The 27,168-nt window shown below is 31.3% G+C and overlaps 1 protein-coding gene across 1 annotated transcript in view; it reads left to right on the top strand.

Annotated features, from left to right (window-relative positions):
• COL11A1 (collagen type XI alpha 1 chain) overlaps positions 1-26,449 on the top strand; it is a 243,926-nt gene extending 217,477 nt beyond the window's left edge. The window contains 13 exon segments of the mRNA XM_079133305.1: positions 5,624-5,677; positions 5,813-5,920; positions 6,400-6,453; positions 12,706-12,759; positions 13,664-13,771; positions 14,321-14,374; positions 14,484-14,519; positions 14,610-14,663; positions 16,345-16,594; positions 19,878-19,990; positions 21,416-21,484; positions 23,151-23,384; positions 24,780-26,449. Coding sequence (XP_078989431.1) covers positions 5,624-5,677; positions 5,813-5,920; positions 6,400-6,453; positions 12,706-12,759; positions 13,664-13,771; positions 14,321-14,374; positions 14,484-14,519; positions 14,610-14,663; positions 16,345-16,594; positions 19,878-19,990; positions 21,416-21,484; positions 23,151-23,384; positions 24,780-24,926 — 1,335 coding nt within the window. The 3' untranslated portion in view covers positions 24,927-26,449.
• The last annotated feature ends 719 nt before the right edge of the window (positions 26,450-27,168 follow it).

Genomic DNA, 27,168 nt, shown 5'->3' with positions numbered 1-27,168 from the left:
AAATAATATATTTCAAGATTTTGTTTATATATATATATAATTTGCAAAAAAGTAAACTTGGTTAGTATTCAAACTATGTGGTAAAAATAGTAAAAAATGATAAAGCAATGATTAACAAAAGTTTAGGATGGTCGTTATTTCTGTACAACAAAGTGCGAAAACATGTAGAAAGTTAGTGATACTGAGTTGCATTATGTAATGAATTCCTATGTTGAGAACCTAAGATCATAAGTCATTTTAAATAATAATTTATGCAAATATGATGGGCTATTTTAATCTATTTCAGTTACTTTGTTAACAAAATTAGAAGACTATGTATTCATGAATTATTAATGGAATGAGAAATATGGTAACTACACATTTCTTAAAGAGTGATTCACATGCATTTTGATATGATAGAATAATCAGCCTTAGGTCAGCGTGACTGAACAATAATAGCGTGAAAGTTTTCTTCACTTAAAATGTGACATCATAAAAAATGTGACATCATTAAATCAGACCTGAATGCTCTTTAGAACAATGTGTTAAATTGTTTCCTAAATTAGGTTGACATAAACTATTATGCTCATAACTGACTTTATCTGTTTTACATAGTAATTTATTTTCTTAGACAAAGTAAAATATATTTTGATGGGTGAAAATTATTCTAACAATAATAACCTTATTACTGAAATTATGATTTGCTTTGATATAATACTTGGAATTAATACTTGTAATCTTTTAAATTATAGTCAAACAAACTAGTTAATTTAGTCAAGAGTTCTATCGTAGCTTAAATAGGTCCTTTAGCTACAAAAACTATAGAAAAACAGGTATTACATAGTTCTTTTGCAACATGTGAACTGTCATCTTTCATATGTTAATGTCAGAAAGCAATAGTTTAGAATGCAGTTGCATTAGAATCAATCACACCCAGTCTCAAATCTGTTTTGTTACCACAGAATGTGACATGGAAAAGTTAATTTCTTTGAGTCTCCATTTTCTCATTTATAAAGTGGGCATAATAACTAAGTTCAAAGCAAAAGTGAGGACTAAATTAAATTAATACTATGTATATTTAAAGCAGCAAGCCCAATGCCTACATTTTTCAGGAGTGCAAATAGAAGATAGATGTTACTGTCAACATTGAATAAAAGTTTCAAATTGTAGCATTATTCATAGATCTATTTATCATTAAATAAAATATATAAGTAAAAGATTAAACTATATCTAATTTTACAGCTATATAATTTAAAGGAAAACTTATTAGCAATAAGTAACTATAATAGACCAGCTTTGTTTCTTGTTGAATTTTTCATTTTCATTTGAATTTTATAGTGATCAATACTGAATTGAGCGGTGCACATATGAAAAAATTCAAAATATTAAGGAAATGCATTTTCAAAGCACAGAATATTGTAATTTTGTTGACCCAGTACATATTTATATTATTTATTCCTTTGTGTAAATTCATGTAACATATACTACAAAGGAATTTCCTTTGAGAATGATTGCAAAAAAGGGGAGAATTTAAATTCATAACAATTGCATATAATTTTTCATGAATTAGATTTATAAAACAAGAGAGATTCAGTACTAATATGAGAAATTAATGGGATTAAACAGAGTTAACTGAGAAGAAAATATTTGGGAACTTACAAGTAGTGTGCCATTGTGAGGTCATTTTTCATACACTACACGTATGTGAGGTTACTTTTCTTTTTTAATTTGGTCAAGTGAAGAATTGTTTTGCAATCTATTTCCCTTTAGTCCACCTGGAACGGTAGTCTTAAGTAAGCTTTGTATGTATTTTGTGGAAGTTAACATTTCTCCTACCTTTAGCTTCCCTACTTTGGAAAGGTAGACCAATAATAATTTTGGTATAATATATATAGCAGATGTACCAATAACTAGAAATGTGTTCAAAATGTTATCATTTTTCTGTGAATTAATTTGACAAATAAATATTGATTGTAATGCTTTGAGTGGCAGTAACAGAAACAGCATTCTGATGGTCATTAAACAAGTAGAAAAATTATGTTGTTTTTGTTACTACATGTACCTTAGGTCATGCATTTATAATACTGGAGAATAGATATCTCTTTCCTTAAGGCACCAGAAGATAGTACAGCTTATATCAATATGCCTTGAAATGTTGACACTCAAGTTATCAAATCCCTTTACTGAAAAAAATTATAGAACTAAATAATTTTAACCTTACAAATTGAAAGTACACATATTAAATGGAATTTTAAAGTCCAGTTCATATACCAAAGGAAAGTTTACAATAGAAATTAAAATAAATGGTATTTTTTGATTGAAGATAGTTAAATTGATTTAACTTTATTTTTTAAATACTCAAAATATTAGTGTTTTTAATACTGCTTAGGAAAAACTGTCCAAATTTTTTTCCTTTGTGGCTATTGGGAATTGAACCTAGGAACCCTCTGCCAATGAGCTAAATCTGCTGCTCTTTTAATTTACTTATTTTTTAAATTTTGAGATAGGGTCTCAGAATCACCCAGCTGGCCTTGAACTTGCAGTTCTCCTGCCTTAACCTCCTGAGTAGCTGTTATAATTTTTTAATGTGGAAAATAAGAACACTTGTTGGTTTAATACATGTGTAAATGTTTCCCCAAACATCTGATTGCACTCTAAATTTCAGCAGAGTTGATTTTACTAGTATCTGAAGTCAGACCATTCTCAAGTTCCTGCCTTTCTGTAAGTTTCCTCTTTCCTCTTCGCTCTCAAACCCCAACATAAGCATGCTTGCCAGTATTCTGCCCCTATGACCTGCATGTATGCCCAGACTCTTTGCTGTCAGCCTGACTGAACCACTAGCACTTCTCTGAAGAGGGCCATGCACTTTTCATTCTCTGCCTTTGTGTTTGCATGTAAATGTTCAGAAGGTAAACTGTTCTAAGGAAGCATCCCTCCCTCAGCTACACACACTGTAAGATTCAGATCAGAGATTCAATTTTTAGGAAAGCTCTCCCTACTGCCAAACTGTATCAGTGTACCTATTTTGTAAACCTACCTTGCCTTCATTTATTTTACAGTGTAGTCTGTTTATTAACTTTTATGTCTGTCTCTGTAACTAAATTTTGGAAACTCCCTTAGGATTGCAATTTTATATTTTATTTGTATTCAGCATGCATAGCACATTTCTGGAATGTAAGTAATATTTATATATTTGTGAATAAGTGGAAGAATGGATAAATTTTGGACATATTGTAAAATGTTAACAAGGGAAACATGATAATAAGATATTTTGTAGGAATTATATTTTTCAAAGATAGGAAAATCCATTTTAGCAGCAAATACCAGTGAAGAATTAACTAGGGCCTCTTGATATAAACATAGGAAAAATAACCAAAAGAAGAATTTTTCTGTATGCATTGTTTTAGTCCATTTTGTGCTGCTATAACTGAATACCACAGACTGGATAATTTCAAAGGAACAGAAATGTTCCTTTGAAACCATGAAATGTTCAGGGTTCTAAGACTGGGAAATCTAAGACTGATGGTCTGCATCTGTCAAGGGCCCTCTTGCTGCATCACCAGGGCAGAAGGGCAGAGGTGGGAGGGTATGAAACATCACATGGGATGGATCTCATAGCCTCAAGTCCTTTTATAACCATTATAATCATCCATGAGACCATTAGGCCCCACCTCCCAATGGTTTTGCAGTACCAATTAAGTTTCCAACACTTGCTTTTTGAAGATGCATTTAAATCATAGGAGGCACAATGAGTTTTTTTCAAAGGAAATTTCCAACTTTCCTGGGAAAAGCAAGTCTGCTTTCATCTTAGTTTTTCTTAAAAAGTAAAATTCTTTGTCATTTGGGAGAAAATGAAATGAATAAATTAAAATGAGAAAATGACTGGAACAGCTATTTAATAAGGACTCACACAGTGACAGGTACATATAAGGAAAAGGTCCTTTTGAGGTGGAAAAACCCCATATTTTAATCATAATCTTTGTGTTACAGTTCAGTTATGTTAAAACTCTCTAGGCTCTTCAAACTCAGATTTTATTTCTCTATCTTGGCATAACTTGCTGTATGGTTTGAGTTTTAAAAATCAACCATTGGTAAATCTATGCTATAAAGTTCATGTATTAAACGTAATCCTTTGAGTTTAAGGCTGCATAAATTTATGTCACTAATTTAAGGAAAAATCTTCATTTTCATGAATAAGGAATAACTTTTATTTTATTGAGCTCCATTGTTTGTTTCCAAATTAATAGTTACTGTGATTGTTTTATCTACTTTGCATTTGGTAGTATTTTAAATATCACAGCAAAATAATTAATGGCTCAACATTTAACAATGAGAAAGAGTCAAAGTTTATGCTTAACTGCAGAAATCTTCTTGCATAAATAATATGATGTTTAAAATATATGCTTTGAAATGTTATTTTATGTATTATTAAGAGCATATTGCTACCACCTCAAGAGATGACTGTATAGAATTTATACACTTCTTATATTGTTATTGAGGCACCATGAATGTCCAATAATAAATGAGGTTACAATGCTGATATTGAGAAAATAATTGCCAGTGTTGTCTTCATTATTCTTTGAGATAAAATGAGTCCATGGAATTCTCTAAGTTTGATGAAGTGTTTGATGTTTCATTTTAAATATGAATTTAAAAGACATGTGAAAGTCTTGCATGTATTCACCATTAGAATTTTATGACAACATCTGAAAATTTTTTTAAAAAGTAATTTCTCATTCTTCACCTTATTTTCACCAAATAACAACACATGGCTACTCTCTCCAGCTTCCAGCTCCAATCTTGGTTGATGCTTTTGAGCATAATCATTGAGATTACTGAAGTAAACAAATGAAAAAAAGGAACTGGGGAAGAAATGAAAAGCAAGTTCTAGGAGATCACCAAGTTCTTACTTAATCTTTCTGTACTTATTCTTTTTGTATGACATCTTGAGTGTAAATTTTTTTTTCTATTTTTGCTCTAATGATAGTTTTTAAAAAGTGGTACTATTTTTTAATGTTACTTATTTCCATGAATTACATAGTTCTAGAGAAGGAAAATACTCAATGAACCATCATGATTATAAATGTTTCTTTAACTGGGACATGATCTTTTAAGAATGTGTAAATATATGGATGTTCTTAGATTATGAAGGGGCCCACTCTGAAAACATACATAAGAATGGAAATAAAGTTTGGTACATTAAATTCATCCCTGACAATTCAACATAAGTGATATCTGAGTATTTTATATGCATAATAACTATCTTGATTCATCAGCATTTTTAAACACTTTATTTTTTACCATTAACTTACCTTGGCATTATGTGATTTTCTATAGTCTACCCTGAGTTTTACTTTTAATATTTGTAGTGGAAGCTTGTACGTGCAAATCATTTTAATTTTCCACACTGTGTTTTAAGCCAAATAACAATAGTAAATCACAATTTATTGGTCTGTTAAAATTAAATTGGAGTATTTGTAAATAAGTCCTGAATTGTATTATATGTAACACTTTTTTTTTTTTTTTTTTTGGTGGTGCTGGGGATTGAACCAGGGCCTTGTGCTTGCAAGGCAGGCACTCTACCAACTGAGCCATATCCCCAGCCCTGTAACACATATTTTAAGTGCAGTTTTATGTTTATAAGGGTCCTCCTGGAGCTGCAGGTGCAGAGGGAAGACAAGGTGAAAAAGGGGCTAAGGTAAAATATATTTTATAAAAAATTATTTCAAAAAACTTATAATACCTTAAACAGCACTTTATTCCAATACATTTAAAAATAATAAAATGTGCTTTTAGGATTACGAGTGTGTTTGCATACTTTATTTTCTAATAGGGAGAAGCAGGTGCTGAAGGTCCTCCTGGGAAAACTGGCCCAGTTGGTCCTCAGGGTCCTGCTGGAAAGCCTGGTCCAGAAGGTCTCCGGGGCATCCCTGGCCCTGTGGTGAGTGAGCATCTTGGCTGAAAAATGCTGCTTTGAAAATAACACCTATTGTCAATAAATTATGCATTAAAAATGTTCTGACAGCATATTTCATAAGTTATAGTGAGAATGTTTTTGTGGGAATTCAGTATTATTATGTATACGATTATTCTTGCATTATTTAAGTAAGTCATTTATTTAATAAATTCATGGTACAGTTCTAACTTGCAAAGGCAGAATAGGGAACTAAACTCGTAACTTCTCAATAACAAACTTTTTGTGCATTCCTCGTGCACACATAACAGATGCATGGCTGTATTACATATGGACATGTACATAGTCAAAATTTTAAGCACAAAATTGCTTACAATACTTGTAAATGTTTTCCGTGTAGTAGAAGTCACAGGAGATATGTGCTGCTTTCCTTTCTGCATTTCCAAAATTGAAAAAAAATAATGCACAATCATTTATTAATAAAACATGATTCTTTTTTCCTGTAGGGAGAACAAGGTCTCCCTGGAGCTGCAGGCCAAGATGGACCACCTGGTCCTATGGTGAGTAGCATCTTTTCATTATTTGAAAAGAGAAACTTCCTGAGCAAAAATTGTTTATAAGCTAAAAATTTCTGAAAGTTTAGATTCTAAGTCAGTTGTACTTTATACAGTACTCAAGGAAGTATATTACTTAGACCCAAAAGAGGAAAATATTTCTAACTGATAGATACATGGAAAAGACGCCACTTGATCAGAAGAGTGTTCCTTTTTTTTTTTTTTTTAACCTTTTGGATGAAAAAAATTATTTCCCCTCAGATAAAATATGCCACTAACGGCCTTGCAAGTCATTTTCACTAGTACAGACAGTTTCCCCCAAAATCCATGCTTCCTGGTGCTTATCATTTAAAAGAATAATGTTGGTACAGGCTTACAGTGACTCCTTGACCAAATTAAGTGGTTCCTTCTGTGAGACATATTGGCTGAAAGATAGAACACTAAACCCCATTAGTGCAAAAAGATACGAGTTATAACCAACATTCAAGTTTAGTCGGTGTTTAAACATTATGTGCAAACTATAGGCTGTGAGAAATGTAGTAAGCAATTATTGACTAGCCTACTATTTAGAGATGCAGTTTAATTGTAGCATCCAAGCTACCTTTGCTAAAATTGGGCAGACAGTGAGAAAAAAGACATGATCTTTAAAAATCATTGCTTAGTAGATGACTTGTTTGCTTTGTGAATGGATCAGTTTCACACTATAGATATTTTACCTTCACTATCCAAAAATAGTTATGTTAAAGGATTAATCAAAACAGCAAGTAGTATACACTGTACAATGCAAGTGTGGTGAATATTGGTTAAATGGCCAAGTTCCTCCACGTAGTATTTAAACCTTAGTCAAAAGCCTCTTGTCATGGATATATTATCTCAGAGGTGCATACATATCCAAAAAACCATCAAAACTCAGATTCACAATCATATTCAAGAGGGATTCCAGTCACGTTTTTTAGACAGTACCATTTCCCCTCACACATCATCAAGTATTTCATAAACGTTAAAGGTAGTATTTTAAACTTTTGCTGAAGAAGTTAAAGATTACTTATTTGTTAACTGGATAAGTATCGTCAAATTGTAATTGACTTCAAGCCGGAGATTATCAATTGGGCACATAATCTCGTCCATATAGAAAATGGGGTCCTGTCTGAAGCAGGAATCACTCTACATCTACAGGACTCTTTAGGAAATATTCTTCTTTACTATGGTAAGTGCCTAACTGCACAGGGTCAGAGCCTGGAAGAAAAAATACTCTACCTTAATGTCATCCTAAAATTTGCCAGAGGTTTTTTTCTTATTATTTCAGGGTTTTCAATAAGTATACTGACCTTTCTGCAGATGAAATAAAAAAAGTACCATGCTGGAGATTTCCTTTAGCTAATATTAAAAATAAAACCATCAGGCATACCACCTGATTCCAGCTTGCAAAAGTTTGGTACTTCTGACTCATAAGCAATGTAAGTTTAGAGTACAAGGCTCTGAACAATTCAAACCCACTTAGGAACAGAAATGATGAACCTCAGAAGTAAGCCTACTCAATTCTCTGACTGCTGGTTTTGTTGGAGAATACTTATAACATGAATATAGTATAGCTTTTTCATAGCTTTGGGTAGTCTTGGCTGTGGTGTCTAATCTCTATGAAAATGTGCTTAGTCCATGAGGGTGAGGGTGGATTGAGCAATCATCTCCAGAATGCTACTTATGGCAATTTAATGAGCTTTTAACTCAGCTAAAAATTATTTATTATAATAGGTAATATTTTAATCAGAGTGAGAAGTAATTTATCATGGTTACTGTTAATATCATTGACTAAATTCAAACTCTCTATTTTTCAAATACGTGCGCTGCCATTTACTTGTAGAATGACATTAGAAATATTGTTCTTTTCCCTCCCTCTTTCTCTCTCTTTCTCTCTCTCTCTCTCTCTCTCTCTCTCTCTCTGTGTGTGTGTGTGTGTGTGTGTGTGTGTGTTGTGTGTATTTCTCTCTAGTTTTAGTTTCTTCATTTATAAAATGGGATTAAGAGCATCTGTTCCATGAAATGCCATAAAATTTAAATGAGTTAAATTTAGTTACTAACATCTTCTACCTCATGGAATTTTTATGCCTGTTAAATGAGTAATTTTTATACCACTAAACCAATTGATGGGCACTAGTAATATAAAATAAAGAATTAAGTGAATAAAATAATGATAAATATTTTGAGAAACATCAGTTGTGTATTCTTAGTGAAAGGAACTAATTTCACCTCAGTTTATGTGTGTGTGTTTGTATGTGTTATCAATAATCTGGTTTGGAAGATGTTGACTATTAGAGCAAACAGAGAAGGTCAATTTACAATTTCAGCAGTTAGAACATGTGATAAATACTATAATGGAATCAAACAGAGGATGATAAGTATACCCAGAATAAGACCATTTAAATAATTTCCACTCTGGATTCTTCCCTGATTAGAAGTATGATTAGATTATGAAAGAAGGTAAAAGGAGTTGTAAATGTGGATAAGATGTAGGAGGTGAGACTAACAGAGATGTGAAAATTTACGCAATTTATATTCAATTCGGAAAATAATTCACATAAAATTGTTATGAATATAGCTTCTCCATATTTTATTTTTTCCTTTAAATAAAGGAAAAAATTACCTTTTAAAATATTACCTTTTTAAATATGTTTGCACAAATATTCAAGTCTAGCGAGTTTCAGCTTGTTACCGGAGTTCTGAAGCTGTCTATTGGGTCTCTTCTTCTCTTCTAGAAGCTACCTGTAACTTCCTACAGCAGTTCCACTAGTCACTGCCACCAACGTCTTTCCTCCCTTTCCCTAGTGTTTAAATCTGGTTAGCTGTTCAATAAGTAAACTTATTGGCTTTCATCTTTCCAGATTGACTAGTACCTAATTAGACAATTGAACTCCAACAGATGATCCATCATCAGCATAGATAATAATTTAACAATTTTATAGGAATTTTATGGAGATAAAATTCTTTAAAGTGAAATGAACAGATATTAAAACTCTAAAAATGATATTAGCTTGTTGTCTGCTCCACTCTATCTTATCCAGCTTTACTAGAGTTTTGTGGAAGTACTGTATATGTCTTTTACTTTAAAAAGCAAAATAAAAATGATAAAATTAACTTAAACCTCTATGTATGCATTAATCCTATATATGTGCAATACACCCATGTGTATGTATACAGATCTATATGGACAAGAATACATTTAGAATCCTCATATGGAACTTAGATCACAAAAGTAGAAAATGTAGGTGCAAATAGGAAGACTAAGACAATGATGAGCCTATAAACAATTCTGTTCTTATTTCTACTTTTAAGTGGAACTGCTGGTTTCTTGAGTACAGAGTGAAAAGTAAATGTGAATAAGAGTGTTTTAAAGAGAAAAACAGTGGTAACTAAATTCTTCTGCCTGCTACAGATCAAAATTAATGTGACTTAATAACTAAAAACTAATATTTATTTGATCTTTTTTGAAGGCAGAACTAACATTTAGTTTTAAGCTTTTATTTTGTTTTGCTTCATATTCTTTTAAAATCCTATTCATTCCAATGTAACGGAAATATTTATCATTATTTATCTTTGGACAAGTTTACTTTAATATTATTATATATTCCTTCTTTTAATAAAGTGATAAGTAAAATGTCTGATAGCATTATTTTTCAAACATAAAAGCCTGAATAAAAACTAGGATGGGTTATTGAATCACAATTTTATTTTTTTTCTTTAATGCTATATTTAAACTATGTGAAAGAGGATGACATGCTTGACATTTCATAATGATTAAACAGGTTGAAATAATAAAACACTTGTTTTCCCCCAAATTAAATAATATCTCATGATTTTATGTTTTAAAGAAAGTGTGGGATCTGCAGTTTCTTTAAGTTTCAGTACAGTAGAGCTTTGAGATGCAGATCAAGCAAATATTCCATAAAGGATAATACTGCAGGGGGAATGTTTGATTGTGTATTCTACACACTTAAGAATGTATGGTCCCTGTTTTCCATTTCTCTTTATTGCATATGAATTATGTATTTCCCTAGGGGTTTTCAATTTACAATATCCTAAAGAGGAAATAGAAAACATGTAACTTGGAATAACATTTTTATATGCAGAGTTGTTGTTTTTGATATGTTCCGAGTTCAGACGGGTATTTATAACTGCTCTCAATATCATAACATTATCAATTTCCATTTCCAGCTGATGAAAATACAAAATTGATTTTGCTTGGCAAATTCATCCATAGACATAGTTTGTAATTTCATAAGAACTTATTAACTTAGAGGAATACTCTTTAACTCCTTCATGAATAATTGTATAGAAAATATGTAAAATTCATTTGAAACACAAAATAATGTCTAGTATATTTCTTATGATGCCCTGAGGAATTATAATTACTATTTTCTTTTTTGCTATTTTAACTTGTACTATCATAAGGATGAGAAAGATGATAGGTCCCCATCTGTATCATAACTAAAGCTAATGATAGTAATTGATATTTGTGTTATGCTTCACTGTTTATTGAGTCTTTGATAAGCCTGATTTTTCTTTCATTATCTCAATATTAAGACACAGTTACTTTTAGTATACTTTTATGAATAAAACTCAGAGGTATAAGATTTAGAGTTCAACATTTGTGACTACAACAGTAACTGAATATTGATGCCCAACAGGCAACATCTTTGTTTTCCCATTTACAGAAAAAATTTTGAAAAGTATATGGTATGCCTGAAAGTTTGAATATAAAATGAGAGGTGAAGAAAGAAAAAAATATATATATAGCCTCTTTAAATAGTTTTGGGGTTCTTTGTTTTTGTACTAGTGGTTGAACCCAGAGGTGCTTTACCACTGAGCTATCTCCCTAATCTCTTATACTTTTTAAATTTTTGTTTCAGTTTCAGAGAATGTATGTATTTTTAACTGCCATATATCAAGTGTAGCTAATATTCTTAAATATTTCAAGTACATAGTTTTTTTATTACAATTAGTTTTTTGGCAATGCTAGGGATCAAACCCATGATTACATTTTTATTAGAATGATTTTCCCAGGCTTCTTTTATGCCTCTTTATTCTAATGCATAGTCTGACACCTGCCCTAATAGTTATATAAACTCTCTAAATGATTACCTGATTGCTTCCTTTACCCATTTATATTATTTCCTTTAAAATGTGCTATTGGAGCTTCCTATAAAACAATTTTTTAAAATATGCTGTTGGGCAACATTACTTCCTTTTCACCAATCTTTTCTGATAAGACCAAAACAAGTAGATGCAAATTATGTACATTTAATTATAAAATTATTAAGATGCTAAACTAAATAAGTCATATTTTTATTTTAATATTCATCATTCTCTATGCTGCTCTGATGTGCATATTGATTATCTGGATTTAGGGTCTGATACCACAGAATAATGTTTCTTAAGCCTTAATGAGCATCAGATCTATGAAACAGATTACTGGATTCCACACACATTTCTGTATCCATTGATCTGGATAAGGTCTAATAATTTCTTTCTAAGAAGTTCACAGTTGATACTGATGCTGATGTTTGGATGACAGCACTTTGAGAGATTCATTACCATAGAATATTCTAATGTTCTTTGTTGTCGTTGTTGTTGTTTTGGGGATTGAACCCAGGGCGTTGCCCATACTAGTCAAGTACTCTGCCATTGAGCTGCACCCCGCACCCCAATTGGGTATTCCAATCTACGTGAAAGGGCAATGTCAAAATCCACCCTTAGAATATATTTAAAAGTGAATAGATAATTTTTAAGTCTTCTTTTTGTCTGTCTGTGGTTTAACAAAGCAGTACAATTGTTTATATTAATGCAAAAGAGAATCTAACTTAATTAACATAAACTTGTTTGGTGATTAATTTTCTTTTCATTAGAATATCGTTGGATACATGCACATTTAAAACCGCATACTTTGCATAAATTTTTTTGTCTGTTAATAGAAGGATGTATGGAAATTGTCCATTTTAATATAAATATTCCCATAAACTATGACATATTTCTCAATTCATATTTATTTAATCAGAATTATCAGTATTATGGTTGTATGGTATGGCTACATTAAACCAGGATGTTTTAAACATATAAATTTATGTAGAATTCTGAAAAATAAACTTTGATCATTATGGACTTGTTTTGAACTGAATATTCCCAAATCAAACTAGCTCTGTGATTAGTAATATGATTTTTATATTTATGACTACTCTCTGTGTTTATTTGTTTCTTATTATTTAGGGACCTCCTGGTTTACCTGGTCTCAAAGGAGATCCTGGCTCCAAGGGTGAGAAGGTAAAAGTTTTAAAATATTGTGTTGTTACACTTTTGATGCAATAATAATAGAAGTCATTACTTTTACCGATTAAAACCTTTCAAAAGGAAATTTCAAAAGATAGCTTTGTCATTCTAACCATGAAAAAGCTACTAACTCTCAGCTTCCCAGATGTGTTTATAGAAGAGAAAGTATGCAAAGTAATAGTGAAACATGTACCAGAATTGGGTGTTGCATCTTTTCAGCGTGCCCTTTTAGAAACCATATGGAGAAAGCATATGGTTGTACTAAAATAACTATTCACAAGATAAGCAGATGGAATAGCGAAATGACCACTTTTATGTTTTAAAACATAAAAATAATTTAAACTAGAAATATCTTTCAAGTAGTAATCAGATCTCCTAAAATTTATACTGTGTTGTACTAAATAGAGAAAACAAGCAGTTTTTTGAATGGCATTAATATTGTTTAGATTATTTTTAAATCTCCAAAAGTTTTTTAAAACCGCAAAGTCTCTGAAGAATAGAAATCATTTTGTATTAATTAGATGCTTATTAAAATAATGCATTTCCCATTGTTTATATCATCAATATTACTTATTGATATTATTGTTTTTTTAAGCTAGAGGATCCTCACATGAAGCACTGAGGATGATATTTTTAGAAAACATTCATCTACATAATACACCCAAACCCTAATAAAGGTTGCACTTAATGTTAAGTAGCAAAAATCCTGTTAAGCAAGGAGAGAGGGTGCATCTTAACTTTATATTCCATTTAGAAAGGTTATTTAAATGTATTTGATCTACATTTTAAATTTTTTATTTTATGAATTTAATATGCAAATGTTTTGACTAGGGCTTCGGTTTTGTAATGGTTATAATTTATGTATTACTAAAATTTTTCTTTCTTCCCTCTTCCAAAGGGGCATCCTGGTTTAATTGGCTTGATTGGTCCTCCAGGAGAGCAAGGGGAGAAGGGTGACAGAGGACTCCCTGGAACTCAAGGGTCTCCAGGAGCAAAGGGGGATGGGGTAAGTAGAGGCACGGATGCTCTTACCTTCTCTCTTCCAATAATACACACAGACTTGCACATATCTCCTTAAGCGTGACCAAAGAAGTACTTTAGAGCATCTTTCTTGGTGTTGGTTTTAGTGAGTGTTATTTTCAAAGTGATTTTTATTTGACATTAGAATAAATAAATTAAAACTACGAATTGTTAAAATCATAAAAATTATAGTTTAGTATTTGCACAAATATGTATTGAATCTTCATCATATACAAATTTATTCTGAGTGCTGCAGGAATATAAAATATATATGTATGCAATCTTCATACTACAGATATTTAATAAAAAAGCTATTTGAGCCATCTATTTAGCATCTCAATATCCATAGACAGTGCACCAGGTGGAAAAATTCAGATTACTTTCTGAAAGTTATTTCTCAGCTTCACAATGGAAAATTTTAGGCTATTCTTAGGCATTTTTAAATTCTATACCTTTTGGAATGTGTGTTGTTATGCAAAGTATGGAAATGGAATTGCTGAGGAAAACTCAATAAATTCGATGATTCTCCCTCTAGGGAATTCCAGGTCCTGCTGGTCCCATTGGCCCACCTGGTCCTCCAGGCTTACCAGTAAGTGCAAGGCAAAGCAATCTTATAAGGTAGAGTTAAGCTCTGAGTATAACAAAGAGGTACAGATGCTGCAGATTTTTATCTCTGCTTTTGTCTTTGCATTTTCTAGGGTCCTCAAGGTCCCAAGGGTAACAAAGGCTCCTCTGTAAGTACTTCTCCCCTTGATATTTTAATTTTTCAGTGAAGTCCATTAAATTACTTTGTTTTCTACTTATGTTCACTCTTTTTCTAACAGGGACCTGCTGGCCAGAAGGGTGACAGTGGTCTTCCAGGACCTCCTGGGCCTCCGGTAAGTGCATGTTAACAAGAATGATGTTCTGATAACTTACATCTGGAGACTGGCAGTGATTTGTTTCCAATTATAAAATGAATGAAAACAGGTACTGTCCAAACTTTTGATTTTATAACAAATGTAACTATGTCAATTAAGTAATAAAGTCTACATGCTAAAACCAATCGATGAATTGATTTGACTCTAAATAAGGAAACCTTAATTATATAACAATCTTATACATTATAATAATATGATTTATTTTTTCAAAAGAATCTTATGATTTTTGTCATATTTTAATGAATTCAATAGATTGTATGACACAGAGATACATTTACCTAACTTTAGGAATAAAGACAAAAGTTCAGTTGCTAGGCATTGTCTTTTCTAATGAATATAATTATCATAATAGAAGAAAAATAATAGCTACCTTTATAAGTACTTATATTTACCAGACTTAAACACTACTAAAAGGTAGAATTACAATGTATAAGTATATGAAAGAATACTTAGTTGTCTTTCTTGAGTTAAAATTTTCCAATTATGTGTGTATTAGTTTTCTAAGACTACCATAACAGCATACCGCAAGACTGAGTAGAAATAAAAACAGAACATTTGATCTCACAGTTCTGGAGGGTAGGAGTCCTAATCAAGGAGTCAATAGGGCTGTTTTCTTCTGAGGGGTGTGGGAGAGGAATCTGTTCTGAACCTCTCTCCTTGATATTGTCTTCCTTCTATATGTGTCTCTGTGTTCAAATGTTCCATTTTTATAATAATGTCCGCCATGTTGGATTAGAGCCCACCCCAATGACCTCATCTTAACTCTTTCCATCTCACATGACCCTATTTATAAATAAATTCTCAAATTTCTGAGGTATCAAGAATTATGTATTCAACATAGGAATTATTGCATGGTTCACTATAACATTATGGATTTACTATTTGGTGTGGTTCTACTTTTGTATAGACAAAAATTGAAGTCTGCCTCTCAGTGTTAATTTATAAAGATGTAAGTTGTAGATATTGAAGCACACTGTTTATAAATTTTCTATGTTTCAGAATATAAATTTTTATGAAATATACATCATTAGGTAGTATAAGAGCTTTAAAATGTTGTTTTAATCTGTAAAAATATTTTTGGGGGGGCATGGGGTATGGGAGATTGAATGCTGGACACTTAACCACTCAGCTACATCCCCAGCCCTTTTTTATTTTTTGTTTTGAGGCAGGGTCTTGCTAAGTTTCTTAGGATCTTGCTAAAATGCTGAGTCTAGACTCAAACTTTCGATCTTCCTGTCTCAGCTTTCTGATTTGCCGGGATTACAGGTGTGAGCCATTGCATTCAGCTGAGACTTTACATAGTTCCAGAAATACTGTGTAAATGAGTACTACTCAGAAAATCAGAGAGTATCATATATAACATGTCAACAGAAAACTATGCTAATGTGTAAAGTGCCAGAAATATGACTTGTGCACCTACCTCCATATCTACACCACATATTTGCAAAAGAAACTACAAAATTAACATGTATATGTATGTATTTATATGATCTTTTCACTTATCATTCTGTAGCTACAGGAAAACTAAACCAACTATAATTTCTTCTAACCAGAACAAAACCAGCAATAACGAAATCTGCAGAATACTCTACTTTATGGAACACTCACATATTTTACACTCACTTTGTCTCCTTTACAGGGTCCACCTGGTGAAGTCATTCAGCCTTTACCAATCTTGTCATCCAAAAAAACAAGAAGACATACTGAAAGCATGCAAGATGATATGGGCGATAATATTCTCGATTACTCTGATGGAATGGAGGAAATATTTGGTTCCCTCAATTCCCTGAAGCAAGACATTGAGCATATGAAGTTTCCAATGGGTACTCAGACCAATCCTGCCCGAACTTGCAAAGACCTGCAACTCAGCCACCCTGACTTCCCAGATGGTATGTTAATAATACATGACAAAGCAAATGTACTGATTTGCTAAGTTACTGAAGTGCATTGTGAGCTCGTTAATTCTAATTAAATGTTTAATATACTGTCTAAATAAAATTAGAGCAAACAATTATTAATTCTACTCTTGTAGACAGAAAAAGTCATTTACACTGTGTAATTCAAGGTCTTCTTTGGAAAATCCTTGTCTGTTAAATAAGGTTTCACTGAATTGTGACAAGATGATTTTTAGATAATGATTGCTCACACAAATGTTCTTCACCTTGTAAATAACTGAGAATGGATATTATGTGTGAACTCATAGGTGCATATCACCATACAATTATTACTGACTTACCAATTTACTTTATATTAATATAGTATGTTAAAACAATTACATTAATATTAATTAATATTTGCATGAATATGATCAAGTACTTTGCACTAACATGGATAATATGAATATGATTAAATAGCATAACATGAATATTTGATCTATCAGTTTAGCAAAATTTGGTGAACAGAATACTTAGGCATTGGGATAACGGGGCAAAAATTTTTCTTTCATTGATCCACACATATACTGTACAACTGTTCATGGTTTGTTTAATAATTATAATCAGGATAATTTATTTTGCCTAGTTCTTAGCAAAACCTATACACATCTATTTCTGAGAAGGAAAAAGTTTCAGCTCTGCTAAGGTAGTTGATTAAAGTCATCATTACTTAATTAAAATGGGTGGATATTTATCTGACTTTAAACCTTCTAATTTATACTGAAATACCTTACCTCCCCTTTTACTTCCAAGAAAATATTGTTTTGCACTATCAATCACTGAATTTTATAAATGAGATCTAACACCATGAAGATAGCAAAGTCTAAATTAATTCCTAAGTAGCCACTATAAAGGAAAAATACCATAAAATCGTACTATCCTAAGCATAAACAATTAAAACTAAAACACACAGTTGTTAAGGATTCTGTGCAAACTGATGATTCAAGGTCTTCCAATTTATGTTTATTAGAAAAAGATATGTTTAGTTCTGTGATTTATAGAGATTCTTACTTTTAATTAGCATAACGTACACAAAGGATTTAAATGATTTAGCTTGAGCCTGTGCTAGAAAATTTCCCCTTTTACTTCCAAATTTAAATATACTTGACCAATCAACAAATTTCCACTAAGGTTTTTATGACATTTAGATGAGAATACAGAGAATACAACTAAATGCTATGATTTCTTCACTTAAGATCAAAATGAATAAGGTAATCATACAAATTTGAAAATCAAATGTAAGAGCAGCATTACTAAATTATAAAAGCACATATGATTTAGAACTAGAGAAGTTAAAAAAAGTATTGTAAACTTTAGGAGTGGTAATCCCATTGTGGGCTATGGTTTCCAGTAGTTTCTGTACAACTATCTTCATTAATTCTTCAGTGTGACAACTAAATAAGATTAATATTGATTGACTGATGCCAGGCACTGCATTTCATACACACATTCGTAGATGAACAGAAAGAATAATGCTCTTGACCTATTTATTATCTAACGGTATAGATAGGAAAACCAAAATGATTAGTAATAGCATATTATGACTGTTATTATGGAAAAGTAGACATTTATTTAACTAGGGGATGATTCCATTTTGGACAAATTCAATGTTAATATTTGAGGAGGTAATATGTAAGCTGAAACTTTAAAAAGATAGTCAGTCATGCTCAGAATCAAGCGTATTCTAGTCAAAAGGTGCAAAACATTTGCAAAGCTTTGAAGAAGACAAGATCTTGATGTTTTCATGGAATTAAAAGGAAGTTGGTTGTGGCTGAACAATAGTGAGCGAATTGGAAAATGATTTAAAGTAGTTTTGGAGGGAAGTAAAATGAAGTCAAGGGAATTGGTTAAGAAACTCCTGGACTAGTCTGGACAGGAGATGACAAAGGGCTCATTTAGAGATATGGTAGTAGAAATGAGATATGAATAAATTAGAGATAAATTGAACATAGTATCCACAGGATATTGGTCCATTGTATGAACAAAGATATCTGAATAAGTAAGCTATAAATATATTATTTGAAAGAATATCTAATGACCATGTTAATTGAATAAAATGAAATAAAATTGGTTCCCATAAAATTCCAAATAATACATTCTTTAAGAACATATAAAAATATCAAACAGTTATCTCTGGTTGATAAAATTTTAGATGATATTTGTTTTCTTGTATATTTTTCCTGAGAATTCCAATTTGTTTCAGATGTGAATGTATTGGTGCTATAATCACAAAAAGTGTGAATGTTTTTGTTAAAATCTTCAAGTTACTACCTGACAAACAGAAGATGTTATTAATTATTAAAGTACTTTCCCTGCTTTTATATAGTAGAAAGTAAACATTGAATGTGACTGAAGTTTTGAGAGTTCCAGTACTAAACTCAGTACCAGAGAGCTTTTAAAATGCTGAAGTTCATAACCAGTGTATTCACATAATTCAAATCACATTTGAAATAAGGTGGCAGCATGAAAATGATCTGAAGAAATCAAAGTAATTGTCACATGCTTATCAATTTTATCTCCTAATAATTCTTGTTAAAAAAATAATTTGTCAACTATTCAAAGAATAACTTTATGTCACTCCTAATATTGACCATCTTTACTCACTAATCCAAAAATATTAACCATGATTATTTACACAATAAAATTTGTTCAGCCACATTGCATTAAAGGCAATAATAGCAGTTCATATTTAAATATATAAGGCAGTTATCCTTCTTAGGACCCCATTCAAAGAGGAAGCATATTTACTACAAAAAATTTTTGTATAAGATAAGGTGAAGGTATGATTCCTGAGCCTAAGTAGGTACTCCATTGTTACAGATGAGTAAATGAGGTGAAAATGGAATTTTACACTCATACACTCATATTTCTAAAACAAAGTACTACATAGTAGATTTGGGCTCAACTAGATCTGATCCCATTATGCGTATAATTTATTATACATGGATTAACAGAATGTTATTATTTGAAGAGGTGACAGACTAATACCTAAAAGTGATTGGTATGCTAAGAACAAAAAAAGTATTTCAGATATGGTTCCTTTACAAAGATTTGAGGCAAAAAAGACATAAAGTCACTCCTACTAATCAAGTATATACCTTAATATGCCTAAAAACAAAAATGTAGGGAATCTGCGAATATTGACTTCCTTATTTCTCTTTAATAAAATTTAATATCTAATGCATTTAATATTATTGTTAATGAACTTATATATGACCTGCTTTTTTCTACTTTGTAGGTGAATACTGGATTGATCCTAACCAAGGTTGCTCAGGAGATTCCTTCAAAGTTTATTGTAATTTCACATCTGGTGGTGAGACTTGCATTTATCCAGACAAAAAGTCAGAGGGAGTAAGTACCAATCTGCTTTGGTGGTGAATGTTGACAGTTCCTGCCATGTTTTTGCAATATTGAACTAAACATGAAAATTATACTGTCATATTTTCATTTATCTGCTTTTCTTACAGGGTAATTAGAGCATTTCATTTGCATAAACATGAATAAGGCACCAGAGTGACGCATAGAGTTAACAAATACTTCTTTCCTTTATTTTTTGCCCAGATGTATTCTTTAGGCACCTGCTTGCTCTCTAAGATTCTATGACTTTCCATCACACGTCACAGCTGAATTTCAAATTTTAGTGCATATATAGTATTCTTATGCCCAATTATCATATGGTAGCACTCACAGCTGCATATTATGCTCAAAATGCAAAATTTTATAAAGAATTTGTCTTTTACATAAAATAAGAGTATTCTCTACACTTCCATGTTTTAAATGTTTAGTGTCTTCACACATACTCCATGCTTTTCACCTAACAGTATCAATATACTTGAGTTCTATCTTTAAAGCTACATGCAAATCATTAATATAAGGAAAGATTTTTTCATTAGCATAATTGTATTTTCCAAACATTTTGTAAGCAAGACATTTTATCTTTATCATATTCATGTAATAAATCTCATTTTCTTTAGTAAATGGTGCAGGCTTACAGAGGTAAAGGAACTCCATAAGGCAAAGCAAGTAACTTTATGTGTGATATATCTTTTTAGGAGAAAATTTAAGTTTGTGACATCAGAATGATATAGTAGGTCAGGAGAGAAAGCAACTTCCTTCTCCCAACCCAGCTTGTCATATGGCAAATCATAATAAATCTCCTGTAGCCCCCAAAAAATGCATGACAAAGGAAAATTCCACCCCTCACAATGATGATTCAGATTCCCTAAGGTAAAGTCTTATAAACTGATAATTTACTAATCTTTACAAATAAAAACATAAATACAAGTCTACAAGAGATTCTTCATATTCCCAGAAGGAATGATTCATCTTACTTTCTACCAATGACTTTTCTGGAACATCTATCTGCCCTTAGTTACTAGCTAAATATTTTCAGAATGCCTCCTTTGATACGCAGTGCTGTTACTTGCCTTATTGGTTCATGCTGGCTGGGATTTGGAGGATTTCTTTTGTGAGAAATTACCTGAGAGTTCTACTGATGTCCCCAATCGCTCTCAGTCTGCCTTTACCAAATTGTTTCTCCCCATTTATTTTTACAGCACTGAAGAGATCATGAAGAAAATGATTCAATGTTTATGACATGCAATTCATAGGATCTATCTCAAATGTTGCTCCTTGTCTCATTTTGTCTATTATAGACCAATACTATTTTAAAAGCTCTTTAGCTTCTTAATCTTAGTGAAATTTATTGATATGGACATAAACAATACTATTCATAAAATTTACCTAACTTCTAATTTTCCCATTCCTTTACAATAGGTAAGAATTTCATCATGGCCAAAGGAGAAACCAGGAAGTTGGTTTAGTGAATTTAAGAGAGGAAAATTGGTATGTTAATACCTCAACAAGAAATGGTTTATCAAAAACTCCATAAGTAGAGCTTATGTGTTCTCCAGTTTGCTCCATTTAGACCACTATGGTATCCTAAAGCAGTTTAATTTTGTTTGTATTAATATATCTGGAAGTATACTAAATTTACTGAAAAAAATAATCAAATAATACAGTTCAAGACTGAAAGTCATCATAAAATGAATTTTGCTAAAATATCAGCAAAAGTATATAATATCCATTTAAAGTCTTTGACTATCACTGTTTCATTTTCTGTTACTAATTTGTTCTTTTTTCTTCATTTCATTAAGAACTTTTAGCATGTACAGTTATTTTTTTCTAACTGTTATCTTTGGGAATATAGTAAACAAACCTACCTTTTATTTTTATTATAAGCCAAATGTAAGGTGTATTTCCGTACAATTAACAGCTTCCTTTAAAATTTTTATAAAGATATTTTAAGATTGGATCTAGACTAAAGTCATATTAAAAACAGTTTAAAATATATGTTTAAATTACTTTAATTAGGAGTTAACCAAATTTAAGTGTTTCCCACTTATCCAGATAATTATTCAATTAATTAATATTCTTTTTCAAATGCTATTATTTTCCACTGGTGAAAATTTATACATTTATTGTTCCTATATAAACATACATATTAATGACTCATAATTCTCTAGTTTAGGCTTCAGGTTAGATATTCACACTGTGCTACATTCTTATTTGTGTATGAGTTTTAAAAAATACATAGAACCCTGTGTGTTTTGTTTTGTGCAGTTTTATTTTCCTTAGAGTGCTTTGCCAAAGGAAATTTTTTCCTCTAAACTCATGAGGCTCCTCAATATCACATCTGTTAGTCAGTAAGGAACAGGTAAACTTACTATAAGGAGGAAATCAGATTAGTTGCTCTTGCATTGCCTTAACCTATAAATCCGAGTGGATTTGTAATTTTTTAAATTTAGGTTTATGTGTTTCTCTTAAGCTCAGTTATATTAATTATACCCAACAAAAATTTTGTGAAGATGATGTAAGACAAATCTTAATAATTTACATCTAAAATTATTTTCCTGCTATAAATACAAAATAAATATTGATTCAACAATTATTAACTCCGGTTGTCTCTGGCATTAAGCTGGATGCTAGTGATAAAACTGTGAATATACATACTATCTAAGAATGAACTGAGACTCTGTTTTGAAAATTAGAAAACCAAAATGCCTTGGAAGATTATGGCCCCAAAATAAAAAGTTCAGGAGTACGATCAAAGAACTAAACCAGGTAACCTTTGCATCGCACTGGGATTCCTCGGTTTTCATTGTTTCACCATTTTACAACTTAAAAAAAAAAAAAAAAAAAGTTGTGAAAAATAATGAAGTGTTTTCTTCAAAGCAGAATCAATTTTTTTTTTTTTTCTTGCAGTGTTTACTGATTAGGAAACAACAAGTAGTAGTTAGAGTAACCTAGTTGGAGATAGTCCTGAGTTCATAAAATCCTGTATCTGAGTATTCTGACCCTCAATTCACACTGTTTCTCAGTTGGTTAAAAAGGACTTGTCATCTACATGCTTCCAGCATCACAGTTTACTGTCAACAGTGATTTTGTTTTTTGTAGTATAAAAGAGAAAAAAAAAAAGTCTTTATGTGTTTTTTTATTCTTTTATTCCCAGCTTTCATATTTAGATATTGAAGGCAATTCCATTAACATGGTGCAAATGACATTCCTAAAACTCCTCACTGCCTCTGCTCGGCAAAATTTCACCTACAACTGTCATCAGTCGGCTGCCTGGTATGATGTGTCATCAGGAAGTTATGACAAAGCACTTCGGTTCCTGGGATCAAATGATGAGGAGATGTCCTATGATAACAACCCCTACATCAAAGCACTGCATGATGGCTGTGCGGTGAGTGGATCTTGCTTGTCTTCTTCCTCAGAGATGAGACGCAGCCTGTAACAACCTCAGTTTGATTCTAAGCTAGATTTCTGTCATGAAATGGCTGTCAGTCAGTAATAAGATTTGATGCTTGACACTGACATTAAGATACAGAGTTTTAGAGACCACTACTATTCACACACAGGTATGCACACATGCAAACACTGAAATATACACAGATAAATTTTTTTGTGTGTGTGTTTTCCTTTTTATTTTTATTTATTTTTTTAAATTATTTTTATGTAGCTTTTAATTTTTTACAGACTGCATTTTGACTCATTGTACACAAATGGGGTACATAATTTTGTTTCTATGGTTGTACACAATGTAGTAACTTTAGAATATGTAGAAGAAAATGAGAGGGAAGGGGTATGAAAATTGGTGGAATGAGACAGACATCATTGCCCAGATACATTGTTGAAAGCATAACAAGGTAATCTTAAGTAATGTGTTATTTTGTCATTTCTGACATTTAAATACTATTACTTCTTGTTAATGTGACATAAAAAAATCAATGCCTTATGTCACTGAACCTGCTCAATACATGGATTTAAAATATCAGATAAAAGAATGACCATCATGCCATTAATACCATAGGTAATTTTTACACCTGCATTTTGCTTATAGGTGCTTTTTAATTATCACTGTGTTACAACAACTTAGGAAACTACTATCATTTTTGTTATCTTTATCCTCTGAAACCATTGTTCATGCCTGTGGGAGTTCCATAAATAGCAGTTTGCTTTAGCTACGTGTTGATGACTGAAGAGGGCACAATTAAAAAATAAGAGAACCTATGCTTTCAACAGAATGAATGGAGCATAAGTAGAACACGATAGACAAATCAAAGCAGGTTAAAGATTCAGAAGTCATGGAAAGCATTCTAAGTAGTCGTAAATTATTAATATTTATAAAAATTAACATATGGCAGATATGTTTCAGTGTTTGCTCTCTTACATTGTAAATTCTATACTGTATTTTAAGAGAATTTGACAATATGTATCTTAATTATAACTAAAATAGGATGTATTACTTATATGATGGATCTAGTACCAGCATCAATTTTATACTAAATTTTATTTATCAACTTAATAACTTATTTTTAAATGTGCAGCACATTGGATTATCAGAATTGAGTGACTGCAACTAAATATTAAGCATGATTGTTAATATCCAAAATTTAAAATTCCATGTGATTCTCCATCAGTAATAGCAAAAAATTATCGTCTAATTATTGGCAAATTTGTAATTTATTTTCTTCTTTCTCATCTTCCAACCTCTACTTCGAAGCTTAAAAAAAAATAAAAATTTGTTTTAGCAATATTAAATTATCATGTAATTTTAAATTTGTGCTTAATTTTACAGTCCAGAAAAGGCTATGAAAAGACTGTGATTGAAATCAACACACCGAAAATTGATCAAGTACCTATCATTGATGTAATGATCAATGACTTTGGTGATCAGAATCAAAAGTTTGGATTTGAAGTTGGTCCAGTTTGCTTTCTTGGCTAAGATTAAGACGAAGAACCTATGAAACCAACAGAAAATATACCTTGGTGCCACCGACCCATTTCATGCCACATGCAAGTTTTGAATAAGGATGGTATAGAGTACAACTTCCTATGTATACTTGTACCATTTAATACTGATGCCCTTGAAGGGGCAAAAACATGTGAAAAGAGCTTTGAAAATCATTAAGATATAAGATAGTGTGGCTGAGATGGAAACAGGGCTGATTCTTAATTCTCGACCCTCATCTCTCCTCTTCCTATTTGGATTTCTTTGGTGCTGTAGAAAAAAAAAAAGAGAGAAAAATATATATTCATAAAAAAAATGGTGCTCATTCCCGTCCAAGGATATGCTAAAACAGTGTGTTTAATAAATTGTAATTATTTTATGTACAGTTCTATACTGTTATCTATGTGTCCATTTCCAAAACTTGCACGTGTCCCAGAACCTATCTGACTCAAATTTTATGACAATTGCAGAACCATGATGGCAATAAATATATGTATTACAAAAAATAAAGTTGCAATTTCTGATGTCTCCAATTCCCTTTCTTTTATTAATAATAAAATGCCTTTGTATATATTGATGTTGAAGAGTTCAATTATTTGATGTCGCTGACCATTTTCTCAGAGGGCAAAACCTGGAAGACTTTTGGGAGCACACTACAATCAACTCTTCTCTGCTGACAGTAACTTTAATGAAATTCAGCCAAAAATATCATTCATTTTGGTGTTTTACTCAATGCTATACCTCAAACTATTTCTTCTCAGAATCCAGGATTTCACAGGATACTTGTATATATGGAAAACAAACAAGTTTATATTTTTGAACAGGGAAATATGTATGAGAAATATTTTAACAAAGTGATGCCTCCATCAAGCAAACAACCTTATGTACAATTTTTTCTCTATCTGATTGTTTTCAGTGTGCTTCAATAAAGCAGATTTATATTAAAGATGGAAACTAAGCAATTATTTATGAATTTGTGCAATGTTAGATTTTTTAATCAGTCAACTTCTTGAATTTGATTCTGAGTTGCATATTATAATAGTCTCTATTATTTTACCTGCCCAACAAATACTATTTCTTAATTTTAAAGATAACATCATCCATCATTTGACCAACTTGATAACTAAATAGCACATGGGTGGACTGTTTGAAGTCATACTTAAGATAATTGGAACATATTTTTCACTAAGGTATTTTCTTTCAGGTAGCTTGAAACAGCAGTAAAATTTAAAAATTTCAAACTGGACTTTGTATCTATTTTTAAGTAATATATGTAAGACTTGAAAATAAATGTTTTATTATTTCTTATATGAAGTGTAAAATTAATTGATACCAGATTCCACTGGAACATTTTCAACTGATAATTTATCACGAAAGAACATACCTGTAATATTGAAATTAAAACGTGAACATCTGTCATTCAGAATTTATTTTATTTTTGAAATTAAGTTTGTAAATGTCCTTTCAAGAAGGGAGTTTTGAATCGCATAAATAAACTCAAGTCTTGTCTACCTGGATTGGTCATTCTCTTTCTTAAGTAGGTTCCAAATTATTCTGGTTTATAGAAGAGGATTTTCATTGTCTTTCTTGACCATCCAGATTAGAATACTTTTGTACTTTTGAATAAGCACATTAACCTTCAGACAAGTCATTTAAGTATGTGTAAAATACAAACACCACAAAAAATACTTTAGTTCTGCACTCGATAGATTGTACTTAAATTTTCAAAATTTTTTCTTGTAATTAAACATTTTACAATGCCTAAAACATGCCTTTTCATTTCAGCACTAAAGGTGCCCCCAAACTTTTAATTTGAAATAGCCTTTAGATCATGCATAACATAATATTTATTTTTGTAGCAAGAGCCTATACAACAATTTAATGAAAGCATAGCAATGATAGAATAGTTTGCAGATTAGCTTGTATCAGGGATGTATTGTTATTTGTCTAGTTAAGCAAAATAGCCTTAAGTTTGGCACCAACAGGGAATGCATAGATAACTGAATGTCTTACGCTTTTCTGTTTCTGTGTATGGATCTGGTTTTCTGCATAACATCAGATTTTCTTTCTTTCCCTTATGTTTGATTTAATCTGGACAAAAGAAAGTTCAGCTGAATAGAAAAGCACATTAGATGACATTTTAGTACTGGCCCAGCCTGTTTAAGTTATTCATGTGATAATTTCAGAGAATAATATTAACCTTACAGGCAGGAATGGGTTATGGACCTGATACATA

The sequence above is a fragment of the Sciurus vulgaris genome (assembly GCF_902686455.1).
Source record: "Sciurus vulgaris genome assembly, chromosome: 1".
NCBI classification, from domain to species: Eukaryota; Metazoa; Chordata; class Mammalia; order Rodentia; family Sciuridae; genus Sciurus; species Sciurus vulgaris.
Note: the sequence above shows the minus strand (reverse complement) of the source record. Positions and strands in the feature narration are given on the sequence as shown.